This window comes from Marmota flaviventris, chromosome 5, assembly GCF_047511675.1.
Source record: "Marmota flaviventris isolate mMarFla1 chromosome 5, mMarFla1.hap1, whole genome shotgun sequence".
NCBI classification, from domain to species: Eukaryota; Metazoa; Chordata; class Mammalia; order Rodentia; family Sciuridae; genus Marmota; species Marmota flaviventris.
Window position 1 is genome coordinate 114216120 of NC_092502.1, and position 25642 is coordinate 114241761.

Consider the following 25642-nt stretch of genomic DNA (forward strand, 5'->3'; position numbering starts at 1 on the left):
TCTTGAAGACATCTTTTTTCAGTTAATGACTTTTGGAGGCATTCATTCACATGATGCTTATTTTCTAAACAAGGGTCTCATTTGAGACAGTAAAAAGGAAAATAAAAACAAAACAGTATTTAGACAGAATGAAATCTATCAAGAAAAGTTTGTCTCTTTAGTTAAAAATTAGTGGACTGCTTGTGTTTTAAACATTATTGTATCATAATTCAGGCTATTAACAGTCCCTCCAAAAGGCACATTTACCATGCATTATCAAGTTCCTACCATGCTGGACACGTACTATAAAGCAAAAGCAAACACATTCATCTTTCTAGTCTTACTAGTTATTCTCACGGAGATGGTTTGACAGAATGGTAACTCAGTACAAGCTCTTTGAGGGATGGTCCATAATTGTCTTCCTTACTATATCTAACAACCTAGCCCAAGGTAGGCATTTGCATTTCTAAATACATATTTATATGCTTCTGTAGAATTTTTATTCTATTCATCACTTTGGATATTTTCATGAGGTGATATATAAACTCAATAACATTCTGCTTATAGAAAACTTAAAATAACTCTAAAAACTAGCCAAATAAGGGGCTGGGGTTGTAGCTCAGTGGTAGAGTGCTAGCCTAGCACATGTGAAACACTGGGTTTGATCCTCGGTACCACATGAAAATATATAAAATGAAGGCATTGTGTCCATCTACAACTAAAAAAATTTGTTAAGAAATTATATTAAAAAATAGCCAACTAATACGTCAGCATTAATAGTAAGACTTAATTACTGAGGTTGTGTTTATAGCTTAATTATAAAGAGCTTGTGCAGGATGTATGAGGTATGGGGTTTTATCTCTGGCAAAACAAACACACATACACACACACACACACACACACACACCTGTATTAGTTTAAATAAATAACTTGATCTTCTTTAATAAATAAAGAAGTTTAAATAAATAACTTGATCTACGTTCCTTTAAATGACATTATAATGTTCAAGATACTTTATGGATTTGGACAAATTATATTTTGTCTCTTTCTTTTAAATCAACACAGCTGTTATATACTATCATTGGAAACATCATTAAGAATCTGGGCTGGTCTCTGACTTGGAACTACATTCATGCCATTTGCATGGCATGTCCAATTGAACTATTTTTAGTTTTATTTTTAAAAAAGTCATTACTCTTAGGTGGATAAAGAAAAAAAACAGTAAAATTTAGATTTTAGGGATTCATCAAAATTCATACTATTCACGTTAATTCATAACTATATCTAATTTAATCACTGCAAAAGCAACAGAATAAAAAGAAAACATTTTACCTTCAAATTTAGAATGAACAATGCTTTATTACAATTCATTTAAAAGAATACTGCTAATAATCCATAAATTTCCTGACATAATTAACAAGTTGAGGAATTCACCTTTACACCTATTCATTTCTGGGACACAAATTGTACATATATTACCACACAATTATTTCTCCACAATATTAAGACTAATAGGCTATATAGGAAAACATCAATTTTTTAAAAGCAATTAAAATGTAAAAACCAGTAAAAAAAAATTTATTCATTTTACTGTATTAGTCCATACTCAGATCATTCAAAATATTCTTTTTGACAATCAGTAGAATTCATTACATACTATAAATAACACCACATTTATGCACAAATAATTTAATTTTTCCGTTAAGAGCTAATCTTCTTTTAAGAATATTTCCCACATATTCACAGTACTTAACATCACAGAACACCCATATTTGGCCTAAATGTCTCTGAATTGTAGCATTACAAGATGGAAGTTCATTATGCCTAATAATTCGATTGAGTTTTACCCAAATGTCTTCCAGAGTTTGATTGTTACAAACATTGTGTTCTATTGTCCATCTTGCTCTATAAAATGAGTGCAAATTTAGTAGTTCTAAAATATCTTGCAATTTTTTAGACAAAGGAAAAATGTTTTCAGTACAATTATTGTTGGCAAGTGAAACACTCCAAGACCTCCTCTTATGTTGTTTTCCTTTTTCTGATTTCTTGTCCAGATTTCCAGAATCAGGGTGTTCATTCAGGGTATCTGACTGGATTAAGTGCTGCTTTTTCAAACTAGGTTGAAACTCCAAAAGATCTACCGTGCAATCATAACTCTGTGATTTAATGTCAGGTTTTGAAATGGTTAAGTACTGTTTCACATCTTCAGCTGCCTCTCCAGAAATTATAGGTGGTGATCCTTTAGGTTTGAGTGGAAGCTTGGACCCATCATGTGGAAACCAAGGAATAAATCTTGATAATGGACGAGTAGGAAAGTCTTGCATTGCCTTTTCTGCAATTTTTGGCAGTTGTGTGGGATCACTCTCATAAGGTCGATAATGTATTATTACTTCTGTAGTCATTCTGCAATAATCCATTTACTCTTACTGAAGAGAAAATTTCTTAGCTGAACTCTTCAGAGCTAGAATGTTAATTTACTATTACAAGACTTTCTCTCTTGTCAAACCAGAAGGAACAGGACCTAAGGTGGAAGTATTGCAAAGAATAAGATATGGTAGGGATAGCCTGCGTACTAATAGGCAGGAAGAAAAGGAAAAAGGAAACCAATTCCCATATGCTATTTTAACAAAGTGCTATTGATAAGTGTGAATGCATTTCACAAACTTGAAAATCCTTTCTCACCAAAATAAGGGATTTGAATTAAAGTTCACTAAGATCACTTCCAGGCTAATAATGCTAATAGTTAGCATGTTTAACTCAACAGGTATAAAGGACTTGGAAGCATTGATATTAATATATTAATAAAAGTCCTTCTCAAAACTATTGCAGAAACAGAGTAAATTAGTGATTCTTAAAGTACCAGATACATATAATGTAATATTTTAAAATTTGAGATGTCTGAACTAAATGAAATCTCTGTAATTTTTTTATCTATCTGGGAGAAAATCACTTTCTGCTTTAAAACTTTATGAATTTTACCAAACAAATATACAGACTACTTAAAGACTATATCTCATTTTCAGTAGTAAACAGTAAAAACATGAATATGATTATATTTTGCATTTTAACCAGGATAGGATGCTATAATCTTCTTTGGATTGAGACTAGTACAATATTGAGATCCTAGTACCAAGGCTCCTGAATTCCAATTTGAAGGAAGAACAAGTTCTAGACTTATTTTTTTTTTCTCTTAGAACATAGAAGTCCTCAGGTGGCCCCAAAGTAAGTCACTGATAATAAGTTACAATATATAGAACTTCCAATACATAGGTTCAACAAGGGATTTGTGAGGCTTCCCAACGAGGCCCAAAGCTTTAAGACTGTAATACAGGCTCTTTCATAGTCCAACTGCTGTAGAAGAGAATAAAATAAGAAGTTGAATTTCTTTCCCCTCCAAATTAGAGAACCACTTGATGAGGGGTTCTCCAACTGGTAGGATGATCTGGAGTGGGGATTTTCAGTCTTGATGTCACAATAGAATTACTGATTCTAAGAGTTAACAAGTAACTAATCTCATAACCCCTCTGACTATAATATATAGTCCACATACTTGATGTGAGATTGAGACAACATGAATATGTCAATTAGTATCTTTTCTCCACAAATAATCTATTTGTCTAGATCATCTGCTCAGGCTAAGTTTACAGGTACTGCTGCTATATTATTTAATCTTGAAAGTTTCTTAGTTCTAGGTACAGAGACAATCTTGTTAACTTCAGCCACCAGTGTTACAAATTAAATATTACAAATAGAATTGGTGAGCTTCTGGAATGTCTAATGCCTACATCATAGGCGTAGGTAGAAATGAACAGTCTCTCAAAATGGAAGCCATAAAGAAGGTAAGTGCAATTCAATTGAATTCAAACATCGAATGAGCATTTCCCTAGCTTATTCCGAGGCATTGTTAACTTATATATTAGAGCATTTAGAAATAAAAAGTTCATTTGTGGTACAATACATGTTATAAAGCTAAAAACATTTGAAATAAAGGGTTTCAGAAAAAGCTTACTGTTGGTTTTTCCTAAGCAATGATCTAATTCAACCATCAAATTTACTAAAAATTGTCATGTATAGAAAATCAAAGTTGACACGGTTCCCACATACATAATACTCTGAGGTAAACTTCAGAAAGTTTTAATACATATAAGCTATATATAGTGATACCAAATATTGGTAAATCTCTGCCACTGTCATGCAACACTAATTTCACATTTAAGGTGAAGCCTGGTAACCTCCTAAGTGCATATGGCTGACCTCAAACAGAAGGAAAAACCTTTGAATGTCAGTTGTAAGTGATTTCAGTTCACAGGGACCTCTTCAGTAGGGTCGAGACGTCAACTTTTGCTCGCAGCACAGATCAGAAAGAGTTATCTATCAGCTACTATTTCATTCTAGAAAACGGCTCCGGACCCTAAAAAGCAAGGAAATGACATCGCTTCCTCCCGCTTGGCCTAAGGCATAGGGCAGGAATGCTAGGGCGGACGGTGCTTAAAGAAAGAAGGAGGCCTACAGCCCAGACACGAGATCCGTGTGGCAAAGGCTTCGAAACAGAGGAGAGAAAACAGAATAAGGGAAGTAAGGCTCACAAAAGTTTACCTTTCAGCGCCAGCAGGTGCTCTTGTTTGGGGGGATTCACTTCCATTTTGCCCGGCACTGATCCACTGCCTACGGTGTCTGAAGAGGTTCAACCTGGCCCGGAAGAAAACAGAGAAACGCGCGACAGGGAAGATCTGTCGTCAAACGCACTTCCAACAGCTTCTTTTGGAGGTGGTACCTTAAATTCTCTTTTTGCTACGTTCTTTACGGCCCTCACAGCTTCTTTTCATCAGTCATCCGTTCTGTCTTACAGATCTATACATATTATGGTCCATCTACAATCACACATCGTGACTTCAAGAAACCTCTTGTCGATACCAACACGCAGCCTCCTAGACGTCTACGGTGCAGGAATTTAAAAAAAAAAAAAGGAGAGTGGCATGCTGGGATTTGTAGCTTATACAAAAATTGGATTGCCTGCGGGGAGATGTAATACCTTTCCCCCACTCAACCCCCATCTGGTTTGCAATTGGAGAGGCGTTATTACAGGATGGAAAATTTCATACTTGAACTTTTTCTGATTTGCCCTTTTTTTCGTTTGTATTTACTTACCTTCGTCCATCAGCTGCAGATTCCTCAATTAAAAAAAAAAAAAAAAAAGAAAGAAAGAAAAAAGAAAAATTGCCGGTGAGCCAGATCGGGCTGCCAAGCAGCCAATGATTGACGGAAGGAGGAGGGCGGGGCCGGCGGGAGGCTCCCCCCCCCGCGTCGTACTGCGCCTGTGCGCAGCGGCGTGCGCCGAGGCCTGTGGGTAGATGGTTCAGCCCCGCCTCCCAGTTGCTGGCTCAGGCCGCTGTCTTTGCTTTGCGGCGCCGCTCCTCCCAGGATGGCTACCCTGGTTGTAAACAAGCCTGGAGCGGGACTAGACAGTGGCCGGCAGGGCAGCCGGGGAGCTGCTGTGGTGAAGGTGAGGGACCTTGCGTGCGCTCTTCTCCACAGTCGGCCTCCCTTCGGTTCATCCTGGAGACCCTACTGCGTCGGTGCGGCCCTGGCTTTGATGGTTGGGATGCGCGGCCTCTGGGCCGCTCTTGGCTGTACGTCTTGCCTCCCCTCCTCCCCCAGCGATCCAGTAACCCCCTCTGGCCCCATGTTGCGTGGTCAGCTCATGTCAGATGTCAGCATCTGCACCCGGTGCATTTGTGAAAAGGACCGTGTCGGCCTGTGAGAGTGACCTGGACTGGTCTTTACTGCTTTAGTTAAGTTCAACAGGCATCAGTTAGTTTGTTTTTATTAAATCGAGCTGTTATGGCCAAGTACTATATTAGGTGTTTTAGCTCCTCAGTATCTACTTATGAGGTAGATATTAAATCTCACTTTACAAGGAAAGAAACCCATATTTAGGTTAACACAGTAAATGTCAAAAGCCCGTGGTTGAGTGACTCTAAAGTATGCTTTTCACTGTTGCGCTACTTCTATAATTATACATCTATTATTGGTTGAGCTGCTGCCTTCCTTTGTAATACAGCATCAAAACTTCTGAGAATTCTCTAGCTGCAGCAAAACTGAGCATCAACGCTGGTATTTATGAATTGCCCTGTGCAATTCCTGTGAAATCTGAAATTTAACCACGTGTAAATGTACAAAATGCATTCGCTACCAAATCAAATGAATATATGTGGAACTCATTTTTCCCTTTCATTGTAGTATGAAAGACCCGAAAGGGATAACTGACCACATGGTCTATAGAGTAACCTTGAGGCTCATCTGTAATGTAAGAGATCGATAATTCTCATTTCTGGCTGTAACTGAGGACTTCAAAAAAAACTATTGATGCGCTCCTTCAAGTCTGATTACGTTGACATCAGTATATTTTTTAAGTTCCTAGAAGTGATTTTAATGTGCAAACAGGATTGAGAATCACTGAGCCAGATAATTTCTGAAGGTTTTTTTGAATAATGGGTACCTAATGATTTTTCTTCTAATGTTAGTGTTATATGATTTCAAATGAGATATTTATGCTATAACTTAGTATCAGTCAATGTTAGTGGCTGTTGATTCAGTTGACCTTTGTGAGTGAAGGTATTTTGTAAGTATATAGTACATCTGAGATACAGGAGAGCCCTCATTATTTACACATATTGTATGGTTGAGATTTAAATTTTTGAATTGTGTTTTACTAAGTAGAGAATTCCTGCAGATTCCTGAACTTGTAAGTTCACAAATGGGTATCATTGCCATTTCTATTTTTGTTACCTTGTCTGCCTTGTACTTTCAAAAGTGTACCAAATGAAACTCTCCTTTGTTACAGCATGGAATTTGATTCATAAGAGGTATCCCTTGTTCATTTTCATCTTAACATGTAAAATGTTCCTGAACTCTCAATAAGAATCCTTTTTCAGAAAGTAGGAAGTATTTATTGGAAGGTAAAGGTTGAAATTCATAATGCTAATACTGTGTAAAATGGCCTTTTGTTAAATGAACAAGTTTATAAAACAAAAATCTGATATATTGTAAAATAATTAACATTTAAAAATGAATAAGAAAGGTTTTTTGTTTTGTTTGCCGAACATTCTTAGTCCTTTTAAAAGTATGACCTCGTTTATAAAAATTTGATTTACATTGTTTGAAATAATTTTGAAGCTTTTGAATATTTGTGAAATGTAAAATTAAGCTGATTTCCCCCTATTCTGGACTTAATTTTTTCATACTGTTTAGCTACATTTCCTATTCATAGATCCTGAGGGAAGAGTTTCTTGCTCTATTATTTAACAAGTTGATACATGAGTTATTTTTGTATGGATGTTTGGTTTACTAATGAATAGAATTTTACTAGTGATTCTTTTGTGGTAGGGGGCAGGAAGTGAGCCCAGAGCCTCCCATGTGCTGGGCAAATGCTCTATGACTAAACCTCATTCCCAGTCTTTTTGAAAATTGTATTTTGAAACCAGATCTCATAAAATTGCTCAGGCTAACCCAAGGCTAATCCTCCTGTTTTAGCCTTCTCAGTAGCTGGGATTACAGGTGTGTGCCACTGTGTCCAGCTTTTACTAGTGTTTCCTCCCCTCCCCTCTCCTTCTCCATCCCTTACTGGTACTTTTTTTTGGGTGGGGGTGAACTGGTGTATTATCTAGCATAGTGATGGGGTCAGAGATATAATATGTGAATGAATTAGACAAAACTTTAGTTCGATTCCTTTGTTTATTGTCATAAATAAGTTTAATTATTGTAGTATCACAATGTGAGCATTTATAAAAATATTGCATTTATTTATTTTTATTATTTTTTTAGTTGTAGTTGGACACAGTACCTTTATTTTATTTATTTATTTATTTATTTATTTTCTCTGGTAGGTGCCAGACATTTTATTTTTGTTTAATTTTAATTTTTTTTTATTATTAGTTGTTCAAAACATTACAAAGCTCTTGACATATCATATTTCATACGTTTGATTCAAGTGGGTTATGAACTCCTATTTTTACCCCATATACAGATTGCAGAATCACATCAGTTACACATCCACGTTTTTACATACTGCCATACTAGTGTCCTTTGTATTTTGCTGCCTTTCCTATCCTCTACTATCCCCCCTCCCCTCCCCTCCCCTCCCATCTTCTCTCTCTACCCCATCTACTGTAATTCATTTCTCTCCCTTGTTGTTTTTTTTCCCTTTCCCCTCACTTCCTCTTATATGTAATTTTGTATAACAATGAGGGTCTCCTTCCATTTCCATGCAATTTCCCTTCTCTCTCCCTTTCCCTTCCACCTCTCGTCTCTGTTTAATGTTAATCTTCTTCTCGTGCTCTTCCTCCCTGCTCTGTTCTTAGTTGTTCTCCTCATATCAAAGAAGACATTTGGCATTTGTTTTTTAGGGATTGGCTGGCTTCACTTAGCATAATCTGCTCTAATGCCATCCATTTCCCTGCAAATGCCATGATTTTGTCATTTTTTAGTGCTGAGTAATACTCCATTGTGTATAAATGCCACATTTTTTTAATCCATTCATCTATTGAAGGGCATCTAGGTTGGTTCCACAGTCTAGCTATTGTGAATTGTGCTGCTTTTTATTTTTTATGTGGTGCTGAGGATCAAACCCATGGCCTTGAATGTGCTCTACTGCTAAGCCACAACCCCATTCCCACATTTTTTTTATAATATATAATTGTATTGCTAATCTTTCTGTGTTTAGTTAAATTTGATAAAGTGAAACACAAAGATGGTTCAACATAAACAAATCAATAAACAATTCAACACATAAAGAGAATCAAGGATAAAAACTACCCGATTATCTTAATAGATGCAGAAATATCCTCTGACAAAATTCAACATCCCTTCCTGACAAAAGTCTTGAAGAAACTAGGTATGAAAGAATCAAACTTCAACATAATAAAGGTTATGTACAACAAATCCGTAGTCAACTTCATAGTGAATGGGAAAAAATCTAAAAGCATTTTCTTTAAAATCAGGAATGAGACAAGGTATCTACTCTTATTCCATATAATACTTAAATTTTAGCCAGTGCAATCAGTCAAAACAAAGTTACAAAAGGGATAAAAATAGGGTAGAGGAAAGTCAAATTATCCCTGTGCGTATACATGTGTAATTTATGGGTGTTTTTTCCCTGACTGCTTCCCTTTTTCGTAGAAAACCAATATTCCTATGTTATTGGTTTCCTATGTATCCTTCCAGAGATAGTATACTTATGTAGTAATACATAAAATATTTGCACCCTTTTTTTCCCACCTTTACACAAAATGAATATATTCTATTTATCATTTTTCACTCTGCTTTATTCATATGAAATCATTTTCAGTGTATACACAAGAAAACCTCCTAAATCCCTTCTTACTACTCTGCTCAAGTTTTATAGCATAAGAGTACACTAGCATTTATTTTCCAGTTTGGTAATGGTATATATTTACTTTGCTTCTAATTGTTTTTAAACAAATTTTGTTATAATGACTTAATCTCATTAATTATACAAATTAATGGATTTATCTGTGACATTTCCTTACATGCACACATTATATTGTGATTTTTTTTTAACCCTCCCTGTCCACTTTTTCCCTGTCCTCTCTATTTCCTCATTCTGGTCCTCTTTCCCTTCCCTAATAAATTCTCTCTCTTATTTTCAGGTCATCTTTTTTTTCCCCCTGAGTTTTTAGATATGAGAGAAAATATGCAATAATTATCTTTCTCTCTCTGGTGTATTTTGCTTAACATGAAAACTTCTGGTTCCAACCATTTCCCTGCAAATGACTGAATTTTATCCTTCTTTATGGCTGAATAAAATTCCGTGTGTTTATATCCCATATATTTTTTATTTGCTCACCTGTTGATGGGCACTTAGGCTGATTCTACATCTTTACTAATGTGAATAGTGCTGCAGTAAACATAGGTATCTCATTTGTATACTGACTTGATTTCCTGTGGTAATATATGCAAGAGTTGTATAGCTGAATCATATGTAGATCTATTTTGAGTGTTTTGAGAAACTCTTATACTTTTTTCCATAGTGGCTATACTAATTGACATTCCCACCAATGTTGTATTAAGATTTTCTTTTTCTCCACATCCTCAACAGCATTTGTCTTTGTTGTTGTTGTTTGTTTTGAAAATATCTGTTCTGACTGGTGTGAGATGGATTTGCATTTACCTGATGGCTATAGATCTTGAAGATTTTTTCATATATTTTGACCATTTGCATTTCTTCTTTTGAGAAATGTTTATTCAGAACTACCCCCAAACCTCCTACTCTCCCTGTACTCCTCTCTGCCTAATCCAGAGATTAGTGCCCCCTTAGTGCCCCCAACTCCATTGTGAATTAGCGTGCGCATATCAGAGAAAACATTAGGCCTTTGGGTTTTTGGGATTTGCTTATTTCACTTAGCTTGATATTCTCTATGTCCATCCATTTACCTGCGAATGCCATAATTTTATTCTTCTTTAAGGATGAGTAATATTCCATCGTGTGTGTATTACCACATTTTATTTACCATTCATCTGTTGAAGGGCACCTAGGTGGGTTCCATAGTTTGAAGAACATGCCAATTCTGATAGCCTGTCTTTTGATTGTATGTTATTTTGCAAGTCATTTACCTGTAATTAGAAGTATATAGATAAAATATTTTCTAAAGTGTCAGTTGATTGCTTTTTTGCCTTTACGTTATCTGATGTAAATAAGCACTAAAATGTACTTGAAAATTACTTGTAGTCTTTTCTTGTAAGTTCTTTATCATTTAGAAAGGTAATTGTTACCCTGCCATATATTTTAGATTATATTTATTGAACTTAATGATGGTTTATTGGAGTAAGGTAGTTGCAGAAAAATTGCTTGAAAACCCAACTTCAGTAATGTTATACATTGCTGTTACAGATTCAGTTTTCAAAAGATAAAGATGATGTAATTTACATTATTATGGTCCCTAACCTTTAGTATTTTCAGGGAGATTTTTCTATATAATAGTAATTTGGCAAAGTCAGTCAAATAAATGATTAAAAATGATTCAGTATTTTACCAACTATACAGTTTTATTCATGGAAAAGCAAAGTAACAAGGTGAATTCAGTATATTAGGTCAGCTTTTTAAAAAACCCTAAAATACATGTGTTTTTAATACTGCTTAAAGTGTATATGTTTTCATTCCAAACATTAGGTTCTGGAGTGTGGAGTTTGTGAAGATGTCTTTTCTTTGCAAGGAGACAAAGTTCCTCGCCTTCTTCTTTGTGGCCACACAGTCTGTCATGACTGTCTTACTCGCCTGCCTCTTCATGGAAGAGCAATACGTTGCCCATTTGACCGACAAGTAACAGACCTAGGTATGAAAGTTATTTATATGATTTAAGATTGAAAATTATAAGTTGAATGCTTATATTTTAGGATACTAAGGCAGGAGGATTACAATTTTGAGGACAGCCTGGGCAACTTAGACTCTGTCTCAAAATAGAAATAAAAAATCAAAACGATTGGGGATGTAGATTAGAGGTAAAGTGCCCCTGGATTTCCCAGTACCAAAAAAAGAAAAAAATCATGTAACACAAGTCACATATAAAACAATTTCTTTATTATTCTTGATGTTTTCAAATTATAAATTTGCAAAGGGGTTAAAAAAATCTGAGTTTCTAGTAAGTAGTCTTTTAAATATAAACAAGCTCACTCTTAATTGTAATTTTTTTATCTTCTGAAATGTTTATATTCAATACTTATATTTAAAGAACTTTAAGACACCTGAGAAATATGTACTACATTTATTCAAAGAAATGAGAACTTTGTATTTGTCACAGATTAAATTATGTGCCTGAATCTGTTAATCCAATAAAACAAGTGTTTTCTTTACAAGTAAATGAACCAGTAATGAAAATACAGATATATCACTTGAGTCTCAGCATGTTTTTATTAGTATCAGAGAGAGAGGTGTTTGTAACTTGTGATAAGTAGTTGCTTATTTTTGGTTAAAATGAGTTTAAAGGTCTTATATATATTTTTTTCAGTTTCTTTCTCACTTTTAAAATTTTGCTTTATATATTTCCAAGTAAGTTATTGCTTTGGGATGCTGGATTTGGATATAACAACATTTATTGACATTTAAAATTTTTTTTTTTAAATGTAATGTAAGTTTTATAGTTTACTCTTTTTGATAACAGAATTTTCTCCAAAAATAATTTAAGGCTGCCATTTTTTTTTTTTTTTTTAGGGAAGTAGCACTGTTTACAACTGCTATAATGTAGTCCTATATAGAGATAGAGTTCGTAATTATCGTATGTTAGTTTTTTACTGTGTTTCAATTCTGTGGCATATGTGTTGGTGATTCTTGATGTGGTTGGATATCATTCTTTTAAAAACCTTTAAAAATTGTGATATAGAAATAATGTATATACACATTGTAGATAACTTGAAAAGTATAAAAATGAAAAAGAAAGATGATTTGTTATTCCTTTTTCTAGAAGAATACTACCATTAATGTTAAAGGTCATAATCAGAATTCTCTAGTCCAAGGATAATATCAGTTACTAGTACTTATCAGAAATATTTCTGATTCTCCTCTTCTGTCCACATGGTAAATTTACACTTCCCTGCCTTCTTATATTTAAGTATGGCTGTACAGTTATTTAACAAGTGAAATGTAAGTGGAAGCAAATTGTTAACTTCCAGGTAGAAGTCATGAAGAGGAGGTTAATGATGATGCAACGTAAGTTCTTTTCCCTGCTACAGTGAGGTGGTCCAGGTGATTGGAGACAGTGGCATGGATAGAGACCATGGACAATGACGAACAAGCTAGCTTTTCTTAGCTTCCCTAACCCCTAAGATGTTGCATGCGTAAAAAAATAAATTTTTGTTGTTTTAACCCATCATGATTATAGAGTTGTTTTGAAGTTACAGAATTATTAAGTGATATATTAGGCATATATGTTGGTAGCTTATGTATATATTATATGTGTTCATTATATAATAACTGAATATTCAGATTATTATCAGAATATTTTTCTTTTATTTCATTTTATAATTTTTATTGGTATATTATAATTATACATAATAGTATGAATTCATTGTGACACATTCATCCATGCATCCTGGTGTGGTGGCATATGCCTGTAATCCAAATTACTTAGGATGCTGAAGCAGGAGGATGGCAAATTCAAGGCCAGCCTGGGCAACTTTAAGACCCTTCTCCAGATGAAAAATAATTAGGGCTGAGGGTATAGTTCCGTGGTAAAGTGCCCCTGGGCTCAACCCTCCAGTACCACTAAAAAAAAGAGGACATGTCTGTATGTACATAATGTAATATAATTTGGTCATTTTCATTCCTCAGTACCGCTGTTTTCCTCCCCTCCTGGTCCTCTTCTACTTTACCGAAGATGATATTTTTAAATGGTCATTTGTATACTACTACTACTTTTTTTTTTTTTTTGAGAACCACATCAAGAAGTGTATTTTTCTTCCTTCCTTCCTTCCTTCCTTCCTTCCTTCCTTCCTTCTCCTTTCTTTCCTATTGTTTCCTATTCTTTTCTTTTTTTTTTTTTAAGGGAAAGAAGAGCCAAGAGAGAGGAGAGACTGCAGGCAGTGGTTTCATTATCCTTTTACATATTTATTCATTTAGTGAACATGTATTAGGTAGCAGCAATGTCAAATGGTATTTTTTGTATAAAAGTTCACCATGGACAGATGTTCCTTTTAACTGCTGAAGGATCTGTCTTATTTATAGGCTCCGGAAGAGTGTGTGTTTACATATGCTTGTTTATCGGCCTTATGTGGCTGCTATGGGGGAAAAGAAGTGTTAGTTCTTATTCAGATATGCCTGGAGTTTTCTTTTTAGTTATCAATGGACCTTTATTTTATTTATTTGTATGTGGTGTTATGAGAATCGAACCCAGTGCCTCACACATGCTAGGTAAGCGCCAGCACTCTACTACTGAGCCACAACCCCAGCCCCAGCCTAGAGTCTTATCCGAAAAGGATTATTGTCTTGTTTTGTGAGAAGAGGTTAGTCATTGACTGCTGTGACTAAAAGAAGGAGTGAGAGAAAAATCTTAACCTTTAGCTATTCTACTTCCATTGTACTTAGAGTTGGATTTTTTTTTTAATTGGGTATATCTTTCACACAGTGATTTACAAACATTACTCATAGCTTGTTTGTGGTCATGAAATAAATTTGTTGTGAATAACTCCCTCACCTCCCGCTAGGAATTGATCCCAGAATCAGAATTTTGCTCATGCTAAGTATGTGCTTTACTTCTGATCTACTCCCCAGTTCCTACAGCATTTTAAAAAAAGAAATAGAATAAAAAAATAGCAGTGTGTTGCACATTGCTGTAAATATTAGTTTGCAGAAACTTTGGGTTGCGATATAAACTGTATTTCTTTTCTTTTCTTTTTTTTGGTACTGGAGATTGAATCCAGGGGTGCTTTACCACCAAGCTACATCCCAGCCCTTTGTATTTTTTAATTTTGGGGATAGGGTCTCACTAAGTTGCTTAGGACTTACTAATTTGCTGAGGCTGTCCTTGAACTCCTCCTGCTTCAACCTCCTGAGTTGCTGTTATTACAGGTGTACACCATCACACCTGGCTCTAGAATGTATTTCTTATTTTAGATTGCTGTAAAAAATGTTTGAAAGCACTTATTTTGCTATACGTAGTAAAAGTCAGTGATAAAATAGTATCTGTGAGGGGCTGGGGTTGTAGCTCAGCGATAGAGTGCTTACCTAGCACGTGTGAGGCCCTGAGTTCGATCCTCAACACCACATAAAAATGAATAAATAAACAAATAAAGATTTTGTGTCCAATTACAACTAAAAAATAAATATTTAAGAAAAAATAGTATCTGTGAAAATAAATGATAGAAACAGAATTTTAAAATTTTTCTACTTGGAATGTTGAAAGATACTTCTGTTTTCTAAAGAAAATGCTAACAAAAAAGTTGTTCTGGCATAAAAAGAAAATAGGAAATTTTAAAATTTTTAGAATTTAGATACTATTTTTAAAAAAATTTTGTAGTTGTAGATGGACAGAATGCCTTTGTTTATTTTTATGTGGTATTAAGGATTAAACCCAGTGCCTCACACATGCTAGGCAAGGGCTCTGCCACTGAGCTAACAGCCTCAGCCCCAGAATATAGGTACTATTGACTAAGTACATATTAGTACATATGACTAAACCATATGACTTAGAAATTAATATTGAAGTATGGGTAAAATGATTAATATTCCATTTTGTTAACATTTAGTTTTGCTTTTTATGTTTATTCTAGGAGATTCAGGTGTCTGGGGGTTGAAAAAAAATTTTGCCTTATTGGAGCTTTTAGAACGACTGCAAAATGGACATATTGGTCAATATGGAGCTGCAGAAGAAGCCATTGGAGTATCTGGAGAGGTATTGATTGAACTTGGTGAAATATTTGTTAAAAAATGAAACTTTAATTTAAAATATTTACCATTAATAGCATAATATTACCTCATTTATTTTAGCAACTTTCTAGAAACACAACTTTACATTACAGTTCTGAAGGCAACACTATTTCCAACAGAATAAAACTGAAGCTTGAGTTCCTTGAAAATATTAAAGTAAGATTACTATAGAAGAGTAAGAAAGATGTGTAAGCTACATTAGAGCAAAGGATGCAAAAATCAATCAACAGTAAAGTAGAACAAAAGAAAGAGAAACTACATGAAAGAGGCCATTCATTTATTATAAGACAAAATATCTTAAAAATAGCTTCTGCTGTCTTTTTAAAATTACATGTAGATAAAGGCTGGGATTGTGGCTCAGTGGTAGAGTGCTTGCCTAGCACGTGGGAGGCCCTGGGTTCGATCTTCAGTACCACATAAAAATAAAATAAAGATATTGTGTCCAACTACAACTAAAAATTTAATAAAAAAATAAATTATATGTAGATACACTTTCTTAATCCAGACAGGCAGATGTCTGGTAATTATTGGGTAAAAGTCTATTAACCATATTAAAATACATTTTTAGCACTTCAACAGTTGTCTGCATAGCTTATTTAACCCTGGATGTGACTTTCTCAGACTGTTCTAGATACTAGAATATTTGTAGTAGATAATTGTAAACGATTTCAGCGATGAATTTTATCTTTTTCTTTTTTTGTACTGGCAATTGAACCCAGGGGCACTTAACCACTGAGTCACATCCCCAGCCATTTTTATTTTGAGACAGAGTCTTGCTGAGTTGCTTAGAGCCTGACTGTGATGCTGAGGCTGGCTTTGACTTGTGATCCTTGTGCCTCAGCTTCCAAGCTGCTGAAATTACAGATGTGCAGCATCACATCTGGCAGTGATGAACTTTAAAAGCACGTATTTTGTATCATGAAAAAAAAAAATCAGATTGATTTCCACTTCGCTTTTATTGTATGATTTCTTTGTTTTCTTTTTCGTTTTTGGTGGTGCTGGAGATCAAACCCAGGGCTTTGTGCATGTGAGGCAAGCACTCTACTAATTGAGCTATATCCCTAGCCCCAGAGATGATTTCTTTATATTAAAGTGAATCAGTGAAATGAATTTCAAACTGAAACATTGTTTTCTAAAGTCTTTGCTGATCTTTCACATGCTGTATCTCTTATTTATATTTCAAAGGACATTAGAATATTATCTAATGTTGACCTTGTAAAGTATTTGTCAGGTCTAGAAAACAGAATTCATGAGTATTTTATGGTGCATATACAAATTTCTTATAATTGGAAACAAAACTATTCAACTTTGGGTTTGTTATTAATTGTTGTAAGGAATGACACCATTGATGTATTTTCTAATTTTAATTTCTGGAAAAATTTACTCAATCTCTCTCCTTCCAATTATGTGTGGCCTATTACTACTATTCTTCAAAAGATTCCAAGGCATTTTTTATTATAACACGTTATTTTTCATCCACTTGAAATGCTTTTTAGTAATTCATGGAAAATTAGAAATATTTAGAAGTTTATATATTATGTAGATTTTATTATTTTTTAACTTAAGCTGGTGGTTTCTATCCATGATTGTGTAATAGATTTGCTTGTGGAGCCAAGTCTATTGTATAATAGACTTTAATCAATATAATATAAGCTATTATAAGGTATTTGTGTATGTTTAGGAAAAAATACACAAATTCCAGGCCTCACTTACAACCTATTGAAATAAGTTTCTCAGGTTGAGTCTGAGTGTCTGTGTTTTCAAAAGTTCACAGCTAGCGCCAGGCGTGGTGGCGCATGCCTGTAATCCCATGGGCTCAGGAAGCTGAGATAAGAGAATTGGGAGTTCACAGCCAGCCTCAGCAATGGCAAGGTGCTAATAAGCAACTCAGTGAGACCCTGTCTCTAAATAAAATACAAAATAGGTCTGGGGAATGTGGCTCAGTGGCCAAGTGCCTCTGACTTCAGTCCTCAGTATCCCCCTGCTGCCAAAAAAAAATAGCTATTCTGCTTCACACTCCCAGGTTACCTAAATAGCATTGTGTTGCCAGCCTTCTTATACATGATCATGACAAATAATATTGAAAGCAGTGGGGTCATATTTAGTGTCAGACTTTTTTTGTATTTAAAGACTCGTAATTTTTTATGTTTCAGTTTCTTGTGTATAAATTTAATGGAAGAGATCATTGGACCTATGAAAGGGTTAATGGTATAGCTTCATTGTAGAGCATTTACCTAGTATGCATGAGATCCTGGGTTCTACCTCTGACACCAGAGTTGGGGAAAAAGAGTGTATCCATGACAAGTTTTATTTTTGGCCTCTAAATCTTAACATTTTTTGGTAATTAGTCTTGGAAGTAGCTTCTCACCCACTGAAATGAATACTTTCTCAGAAGAATAACAAATAACCTTTGTAATCAATTACCAGCATATTTTCATTGTAAATAAGATTTGTGGGAGGCTGTGGATTTGGACTGAGCACCTGAACTGGGCTTAACAGACCAAACCAATATGAGTTTAATCACAGTTTAGTTAATCATAGTAAATAACACTTTGGTTGCAGGAGGTCATATAATCATCTTAAGGTATACCGTGTATAAAGACTGGTGAGTTAAAAATAAAAGTTAGGGTTTTATATTTCAAAATTTGTCATGTTATAATGAGTTGGGTTTAGTTTTAAGGCATTAATTTTTTTGTTTATCAGAGCATCATTCGTTGTGATGAAGATGAAGCTCATGTTGCATCTGTATATTGCACTGTGTGTGCAACTCACTTGTGCTCAGAGTGCTCTCAAGTTACTCATTCTACGAAGACATTAGCAAAGCACAGGCGAGTGCCTCTGGCTGATAAACCTCATGAGAAAACCATGTGCTCTCAACACCAGGTGCATGCCATTGAGTTTGTTTGCTTGGAAGAAGGTTGTCAAACTAGCCCCCTTATGTGTTGTGTCTGCAAAGAATATGGAAAACACCAAGGTCATAAGGTATGACCTTATTTTTTATGATCTGGGTTTTTTTTTTTTTTTTTTTTTTAATGATCTGGTTCTTTATGCTAAAAAGGAGAAGTAAAGAAAAGTTATGTGATGGATGAGTTGGACTGGGTAACGTGAAAAAAAATGAAAGATTTAATCCTGAATGCCATAAATATTTCAGAGACACCTCATTATTCTTTCTTTACTGAGAAATATCTTAGATTCAAGAAACAAAACTTCTTTGTGTTTTCATAATATATTGGATTTTAAAGGTATTATTTATGTTTGTTAATGAACTGTTGTTTATGATATAATTTTAGAGGTAGCCTTGTCTAGCAATAAATGGACTTACAAATTTTGAATTATTTCTTTGTAGTATATTTATTTTATGAAGGAATGAAAAATGAAAGTGAAAAAATTTGTTTTTGTTTTTTTACCTTATGCTATACTTTGTCCTGTGTTTAAAAGCACCTATGGCTGATGGGTTTTTATTTTTTTAAAAGAGGGAGTTAATTAGTTTTTTATGTAATTAGTCAAAACTGAATTCTCTTCTGTAATTATGTTGCATTATAGCATTCAGTATTGGAACCAGAAGCTAACCAGATCCGAGCATCAATTTTAGATATGGCTCACTGCATACGGACCTTCACTGAAGAAATCTCAGATTATTCCAGAAAATTAGTTGGAATTGTTCAGCACATTGAAGGCGGTGAACAAATAGTGGAAGATGGAATTGGAATGGCTCACACAGAACATGTATGGGTTTTTTTTTCTTCTTCTTACTCTTTTTCATTCTCACTTTATAACCTTCTAAGAAGTATTCCAGAATTAAAATGTGCCAATATCACACTAGTCATTGGAAGTACAGTTTTAAAAAAGTCTTTATCTTCATGAAACTTGAAATTCATCATGGGAGAGAGACAGTTTGTAGTATGGCAATTATTTTGTATGGGTGGTTGAGGAAGTATAGGGTGCGTTGGCAGCTTATAAGAGGGGCAACAATTCATATAGGTCAGGGATGCCTTCCTCAAAGAAGTGATGTCTAAGCTGAAATTTGGAAGATTTCAATAAGGGAGAAGAGCAGGGTGGGGAGTGAGTTGTCCCAGAGAGGGAAGAGTTTGATGAGATGCATGAAGTGAGGATTAGACATATTTAGAAATTTTAAGTTCTAACAGATTAGAGAGATAAAGAACAAGTCATGTGAAGTCTCCTAAACCATCTTAAGTTTGAAACTTAGCTTAAGAGCTGTGATAAACTATTGGCAGGAGGATCTTGAGTTCAAAGCCAGCTTCAGCAACTTAGCAAGGCCTTAAACAACTTAGCGAGATTCTGTCTCTAATAAAATACAAAAACGGGCTGGGGATGTGGCTCAGTGGTTAAGTGCCCATGGGTTCAATTCTGAGTACAAAATAAAAACAAACAAAAAAGATTGCTCTTAAATGTAGAAAATGAATTGTGAGAAGAACAAGAAGATTGAAAGCAGGAAGACCTGATAGGACATTGTTGAAATTGAGTTCAGGGATGTTTATGGCCTATAATAATATGATATTAAGAATGGAAAAGGAGAGAGATTTTATATTTTAAAGATGTAGAGTAGATAGTCTTAGTGATTATTAGTGTTGATTGGATAAGTAACTTGGAGGGTCAGGCAATTAGACCAATTTGAATGTTACCATAATAATCAGATGGGAGGTGATAATGCTTAGGCCTGGCTGTTGAAGTGGAGGCATGATCAAATTCTGGATGTAGGACTTTGTGCAGAGGTCAGAGGTCAGGGTGAGCATCTTGCTGGTGGAAGGAGGAAAATGGCAGTGGAGTCAAATTATTAAAAAAAAAAAAATTAGGAAAGTGCTTGAGAAGCCATTTGATCACAAGAAAACATGCCTGCTGCCCCTGGTCTTGACGAGCAGTGATAGCCACCACTGCAGAATGGAGTTCTCCAGCACAAACATATGGCTGCAGATACACTTTGATGGATGCAACCTTGAAAGGACTGACTAGTAAAAGAAGTCTACTCAGAGCTAGGAAGAAGAGCTTCAGTTTCTTAGTTGTTTTTATGAAACTTAAAAGACCTGGCATCTAGGAAAGGGGGAGATTGGTAGCATCATATCTTACAGAAAGATTCCACATAGAAGTTCCACGGAGGTGATTACTTGGACATAGTGATTACCCCTCCAAATCCAATATTTCCTCCTTCAGGGTATATGAGATTGTTATTAAATTGTATTTATTGTATTTTGAATTTATTTTTCAGCTAATTATGTAAGAAAAACTTACATACTCTTTTTTTCCCTCCCCTGAATTTTGCCATTTAGCCTTTAAATTCTAAGCAAATTTTAATACATCTATTTAGAAGTTTGATTTGAATGTACTATGATATGACTATTAATAGAAAGTGTATAAAACTGTATTGTTAAATATTTATGTTCAGTCAGTAGAGGCATGGGAATAGGGTTTCGTCTCATCCTTCACATGACTTCACATGACTTGTTCTTTATCTCTCTAATCTGTTTTCTTGCCATTCCCCTCTCATAGCTCCAAAAATAAGAAACTTAAAATTTCTAAATAAATTTGTAGTAGAAGTAGTAGAAGAGGGTGCTTTGAGCTCCAAAGGAACAGAATAAGAAAACCTTCAGATTGTATGAAATCTAGCGCAAGTTTGTAGTGTAGACTATAGTATACAGTTAGAAAAAGGGCCTGTGAGAATGAGGCAGCAGATGCTTCTTGGACTGGTAGGAGTCTAGGCAAGTTAAAGAAGCTCTCTGTGTTGGAAGAGATTGGCCTTCCTTGGTCTGGGTACAATGATCCATGATCAGAGAAGAGAAAAGTGTCATCATGAGGGCTTTTTTTATGCTTTAAAATGAGGGTTTTTTTGAAGGTGGGAACCAGGGCAAAGGAAACAGGGTGAGAATTTAGGGTAAGGGTGGGAAGGTTTATCTTAAAGATCTGAAAAATGGAGGAAGGGATAAAAGAGAAAACTTACATAACAGTCTGGACTTTTATCCTCTCATCTTTTTTTTGGTCTATTACTGGCCCTTTTAACACATGGGCCATGCTGCATTGATCTTACTGGTAGTCTCTTGTGCAAAGAGATCTTGGCTTATAGGCATAAGCTTTTGAGTGGTTTTTCTGGATTACTATACAATCTTGACATGGAATTTGGTCTGTTAGAGGTAAAGTACGTGAAAGAGATTCTGTATGTACAGGCATTTATGCAGTTGCATGATAAGGGGTATGACCATCAGGAACTAAGTTAAATGTGCCCAAAGGCACTGCCTCTTGTGTGCAAGGATAGCAGAAACACCAGAAGACAGGGTTAAAAATATTTAAATCTTTTAAACCCAGTGCTGGCATACCCCATACTGTTTCTCAGCCTGGCCCCAGGCAGCCATAAATTATCTCACTGTGGTCAAGGATACTAGCCCTAAACTGGGGGGAAAAATTTTAGAAAAGCTGCCTGGGATGTAGAATAATGGCCAAAGAAAACCTGCCTTCTGCCTTTCCTTTCAGCCCCTTTTGCCCATGGAAGGTGGGCTGCTGGTCACAAAGAATGTGGCTATAGGTTTTAGCATTATCAGTTTATGACTTGGGGGCAGGAATAGTCTCTCCTTTAAAGATCTTACAGGACACTCATTTGGCCAGGGTATATTCATGCCGGAGGTAGAGCAATTCTTGCTATAACAGTATCCCATCACACTAAATGCCTAGGAGACTAGCAAAATAAATAACTATACACAAAAAAAGAAAAAGACAGAAACTAAGGCCAACCCAAGTTTTGTAGGCAGCCACTACAAAGGGATCTTCAAGGAAGCCTAAAGAAAATGATGGAAAGGGTCTCCTCCATTGCTCATTAATAGGACTAGTATAAGAAAAATGCACAAAAGGTGCCTCTGGGTACAATTTACAGTGGGGAACTTGCTTAAAGTTGATGGCATTGTGATAATGATAATGGAGACAGGCTCAAAAATATCCTGTGTTCCAACCCCTTGAATGCAACCTGGGAGGAAAAAAATTAAGGCACAGTTTTTGTAGATGCTGCATTGTCCAGCCCTCTCCTGAGGTGAAATTTGTTGTGTAAATCAGATACACAGATAATATTCATAAGCTCTGTTTCAGATATGAATTTAAGAAGGGGTCCAAAACTAGAAAAGATAAAAGAAAGTTGTAGGTATGGAAATATTTCAGTATGGAAAATTAGAAGATAAAAGAAATGTTTCTGGATGAGAAAATATATTGTCCTGTAAAGTAATATTCTTGTACTAAAGTCCAAGATGAAAGAGGGCAAAACTAAGGATGTGAAGAAGTTGTAAATGTTTAAGTAATGTTACAGAAGGTTTGTGGAATGTCAGTCTCAACTAGTTTGTGTTTGTGATTAAATTGACTATTAATTAGCACAGTTAAAGTTATTTGATCTTTTATGTACTGATATGAAGCAAAGTTTGAAACGTTGATCTGCTCTTATCCATCAGGATAATTTTCTTGTATTTGTTAGGTTTCATTACTTGGGGAAATAGTCTTAAATGAATTAGGGCTTGTACCTGTTTTAAAGTCTTAAATGATTACTTTGTATCTGGTTAAAAAAAACAACTGTTATTTAGAGTATAACAATATAGTTGACACCCTAAATATATCTGACTAGGTGTTTTAGTCAGCTTTTTCACTGCTGTAACTAAAGGACCTGATCAGAACAATTGTAGAGGAAGAAATTTATTTGAGGGCTCATGGATCCAGAGGTCTTAGTCCATAGAAGGCCAGCTCCATTCCTTGGGGCTTGAGGTGAGGCAGAATGTCATGTTGGAAGAGTGTGGCAGAGTGAAGCAGCTCACATCAACAGGAAGCAAAAAGAAAGGGTCCACTAGTCAGATACAAATATGTACTCAAAGCCATGCCCCCAACCCCACCTCCTCCAACCACATCCTACCACTTCAGTTACTACTCAGTTAATCCCTATCAGGGGAATAATTTGCTGATTAGGTTAAGACTCTCATGACCTGGTCATTTCTCCTCTGAATCTTCTTGCATTGACTCATACATGAGCTTTTGGAAGGACACCTAACATTCAATCCATAACACTAGGTATATGTATGCATCTGAGAATTATACCAGCCTAAGCCTTGCCTAAATGTTATGTAAAAGTTTATAAAATGAAAGTTTATGTAAGTTTATTGGCAAGATAACCAGTAAGTGTTCTCTTTTATACATTGTGTCTGATATAGAAGGGCCCCATTGTCATTTGAAGACCTATCTTATATCTCTTTGCTTTGACTTAAGTCAGTTTCTGATCATTAACACTGTTTCCTAAATGTATAAGAGATTTAAGGCTGTCTTTGGTTTTTGTTAACTCATGCAGACCTGTGATTATTGTTATTGTATGCTTTGTATTCTATTTCAAAAGTTAAACTTAGTTAAACATAAAGCTTGGGAGAGCACTTTACCAAGTTGGTGTTCTCCAAACTAAAATGATCTGTAGCAATAGTCTTGGATTTGTATAAAAATAACAAATTTGATTGGTATTTATTCATGTCATTTGATGTTTTATGGCTGGATAAAGTAACCTGTTGTCAATAAGTTGCTCTTCACAGTGAAATAGGAATTTAAATTTAATTTTGGAAGGTAATAAGAAGAGCTTGATTTGTTTAAAGATGACATTGTAAAACATGGAAGTATTCTGCTACTTTTTTACACAAAAACAAAGTTAAAAGCTCTCTTAGCCATTTTCTGTTTTGGTGCCTGGAATTGAATTTAGGGGCACTTGACCACTGACCCACATCCACAGCCCTATTTTGTATTTTATTTAGAGACAGGGTCTCACTGAGTTGCTTAGCACTTCACTTTTGCTGAGGCTGACTTTGAACCTCGCAATCCTCCTGCCTCAGCCCTCCTGAGCTGCTGGGATTACAGGCATGTGCCACCTCGCCTGACTTCTTTTAGCCTTTCTTTGATTCATGTTTCAGATGTAATGTTGCATTGTGTTGTTTGTGAAGAGCCCATTTTACCTGAGATAAGTCTCTGCTTCCCACCTTACTCCATGTTAAAATGGCTCTGAGGTAGTCTAAACTTTAGCTCATTTAAAGTTGTGTTCAAAATATTGATTTTTAAAAATATATTTATTTTTTACTTTTTTAAGTAGACACAATATCTTTATTTTGCATTTATGTGGTGCTGAGGATCGAACTCAGTGCCTCAAGCATGCTAGGCGAGTGCTCTACCCCTGAGCCACAACCCCAGCCCCAAGATTGATTTTTTTTGTAAAGATTTCTGTAGTCTCAAACAGGCGCTATAATATATAACTAAATAAAGGTTCAAGATGATTAAAATCATTTTTCTTGGTTCATAGCTATTACACAAACTGAATATATTTTTGCCCTGTTACTTTCATTTTGTATTTTCCATATAAACTTTATAACTGTTGCCTGTTAGTGTTTTACAGAGGTACTGCCTCTACAAAAAATCTGGGTGAATTTGAGATAAGCCATCACCTTCAGGACAGATAGTACTAATACTAACCCCTGTTAAATGAAAGGGTAAATGTAAAGTTATAGATATTGAAGTTATAACCTGTTACTCCTGAATTAATAAAGACCAGTATTTGGGTAAAAATTCTGGATGGATTTTGAAGACAGCAGAATTTATTGAGGGACATGAAAGAGGGATGTTAAGGACGATTCCTATTTTCTTTTTTTCGGCTTAACAACCTGGAGGATGGAATTACCATTTTCTGAGATGGAGGTAACAAGGTTTGGGGTTGGAGGAGACTAGAGATTAGGTATTCTATTTTGCTTGAGATATCATTTATAAAAAGTTGGATATTCAAAGTCTTATATTTGAGAGGAAAAAAGTCTAATGTGGAAACCTAAATTTTGGAATTTATGGGACATAAATGGTATTTAAAATTTTAATATATTTGTGAAGGTTACATTAGTTTAAAACTCATTTCCCGCCCCCCCCCCCCCCATAGGTACCAGGTACTGCAGAGAATGCCCGATCATGTGTCCGAGCTTATTTTTCTGATCTACATGAAACTCTGTGTCGTCAAGAAGAAATGGCTCTAAGTGTGGTCGATGCTCATGTTCGTGAAAAACTGATATGGCTCAGGCAGCAACAAGAAGATATGACTATTCTCTTGTCCCAGGTTTCAACTGCCTGTCTCCATTGTGAAAAGACTTTGCAGCAGGTAGGTGATTTAATGTGGTCAGAACTGTAGTAATAAGATTAACTAGGTAACTGTCAAAGGTACATACTAGTCTATTATATTTA

The 25642-nt window shown here is 35.2% G+C and overlaps 3 protein-coding genes across 8 annotated transcripts in view; 1 reads left to right on the forward strand and 2 right to left on the reverse strand.

Moving 5' to 3' along the window:
• The window catches only part of Trappc13 (trafficking protein particle complex subunit 13), a 32772-nt gene extending 28110 nt beyond the window's left edge, over window positions 1-4662 (reverse strand). For all 6 annotated transcript variants that reach the window (XM_071612562.1, XM_071612561.1, XM_071612560.1 and 3 more), the window contains exon 1: window positions 4576-4662. In XM_071612562.1, the coding sequence (XP_071468663.1) occupies window positions 4576-4621 (46 nt within the window). In that variant the 5' untranslated portion in view covers window positions 4622-4662. The remainder of the gene's footprint in view (window positions 1-4575) is intronic.
• Window positions 1319-4663, reverse strand: Shld3 (shieldin complex subunit 3). Its single transcript, XM_027951586.2, has 2 exons — window positions 4576-4663; window positions 1319-2500 (listed from the first exon to the last, which is right to left on the reverse strand). The coding sequence occupies exon 2, from the start codon at window positions 2394-2396 to the stop codon at window positions 1629-1631; it is 768 nt and encodes a 255-aa protein (XP_027807387.1). The 5' UTR covers window positions 2397-2500; window positions 4576-4663; the 3' UTR covers window positions 1319-1628.
• A 665-nt stretch (window positions 4664-5328) lies between these two features.
• The window catches only part of Trim23 (tripartite motif containing 23), a 38531-nt gene continuing 18217 nt past the window's right edge, over window positions 5329-25642 (forward strand). The window contains exons 1-6 of the mRNA XM_027951577.2: window positions 5329-5482; window positions 11168-11330; window positions 15259-15380; window positions 18119-18397; window positions 18959-19141; window positions 25344-25559. Coding sequence (XP_027807378.1) covers window positions 5402-5482; window positions 11168-11330; window positions 15259-15380; window positions 18119-18397; window positions 18959-19141; window positions 25344-25559 — 1044 coding nt within the window. The 5' untranslated portion in view covers window positions 5329-5401. The remainder of the gene's footprint in view (window positions 5483-11167; window positions 11331-15258; window positions 15381-18118; window positions 18398-18958; window positions 19142-25343; window positions 25560-25642) is intronic.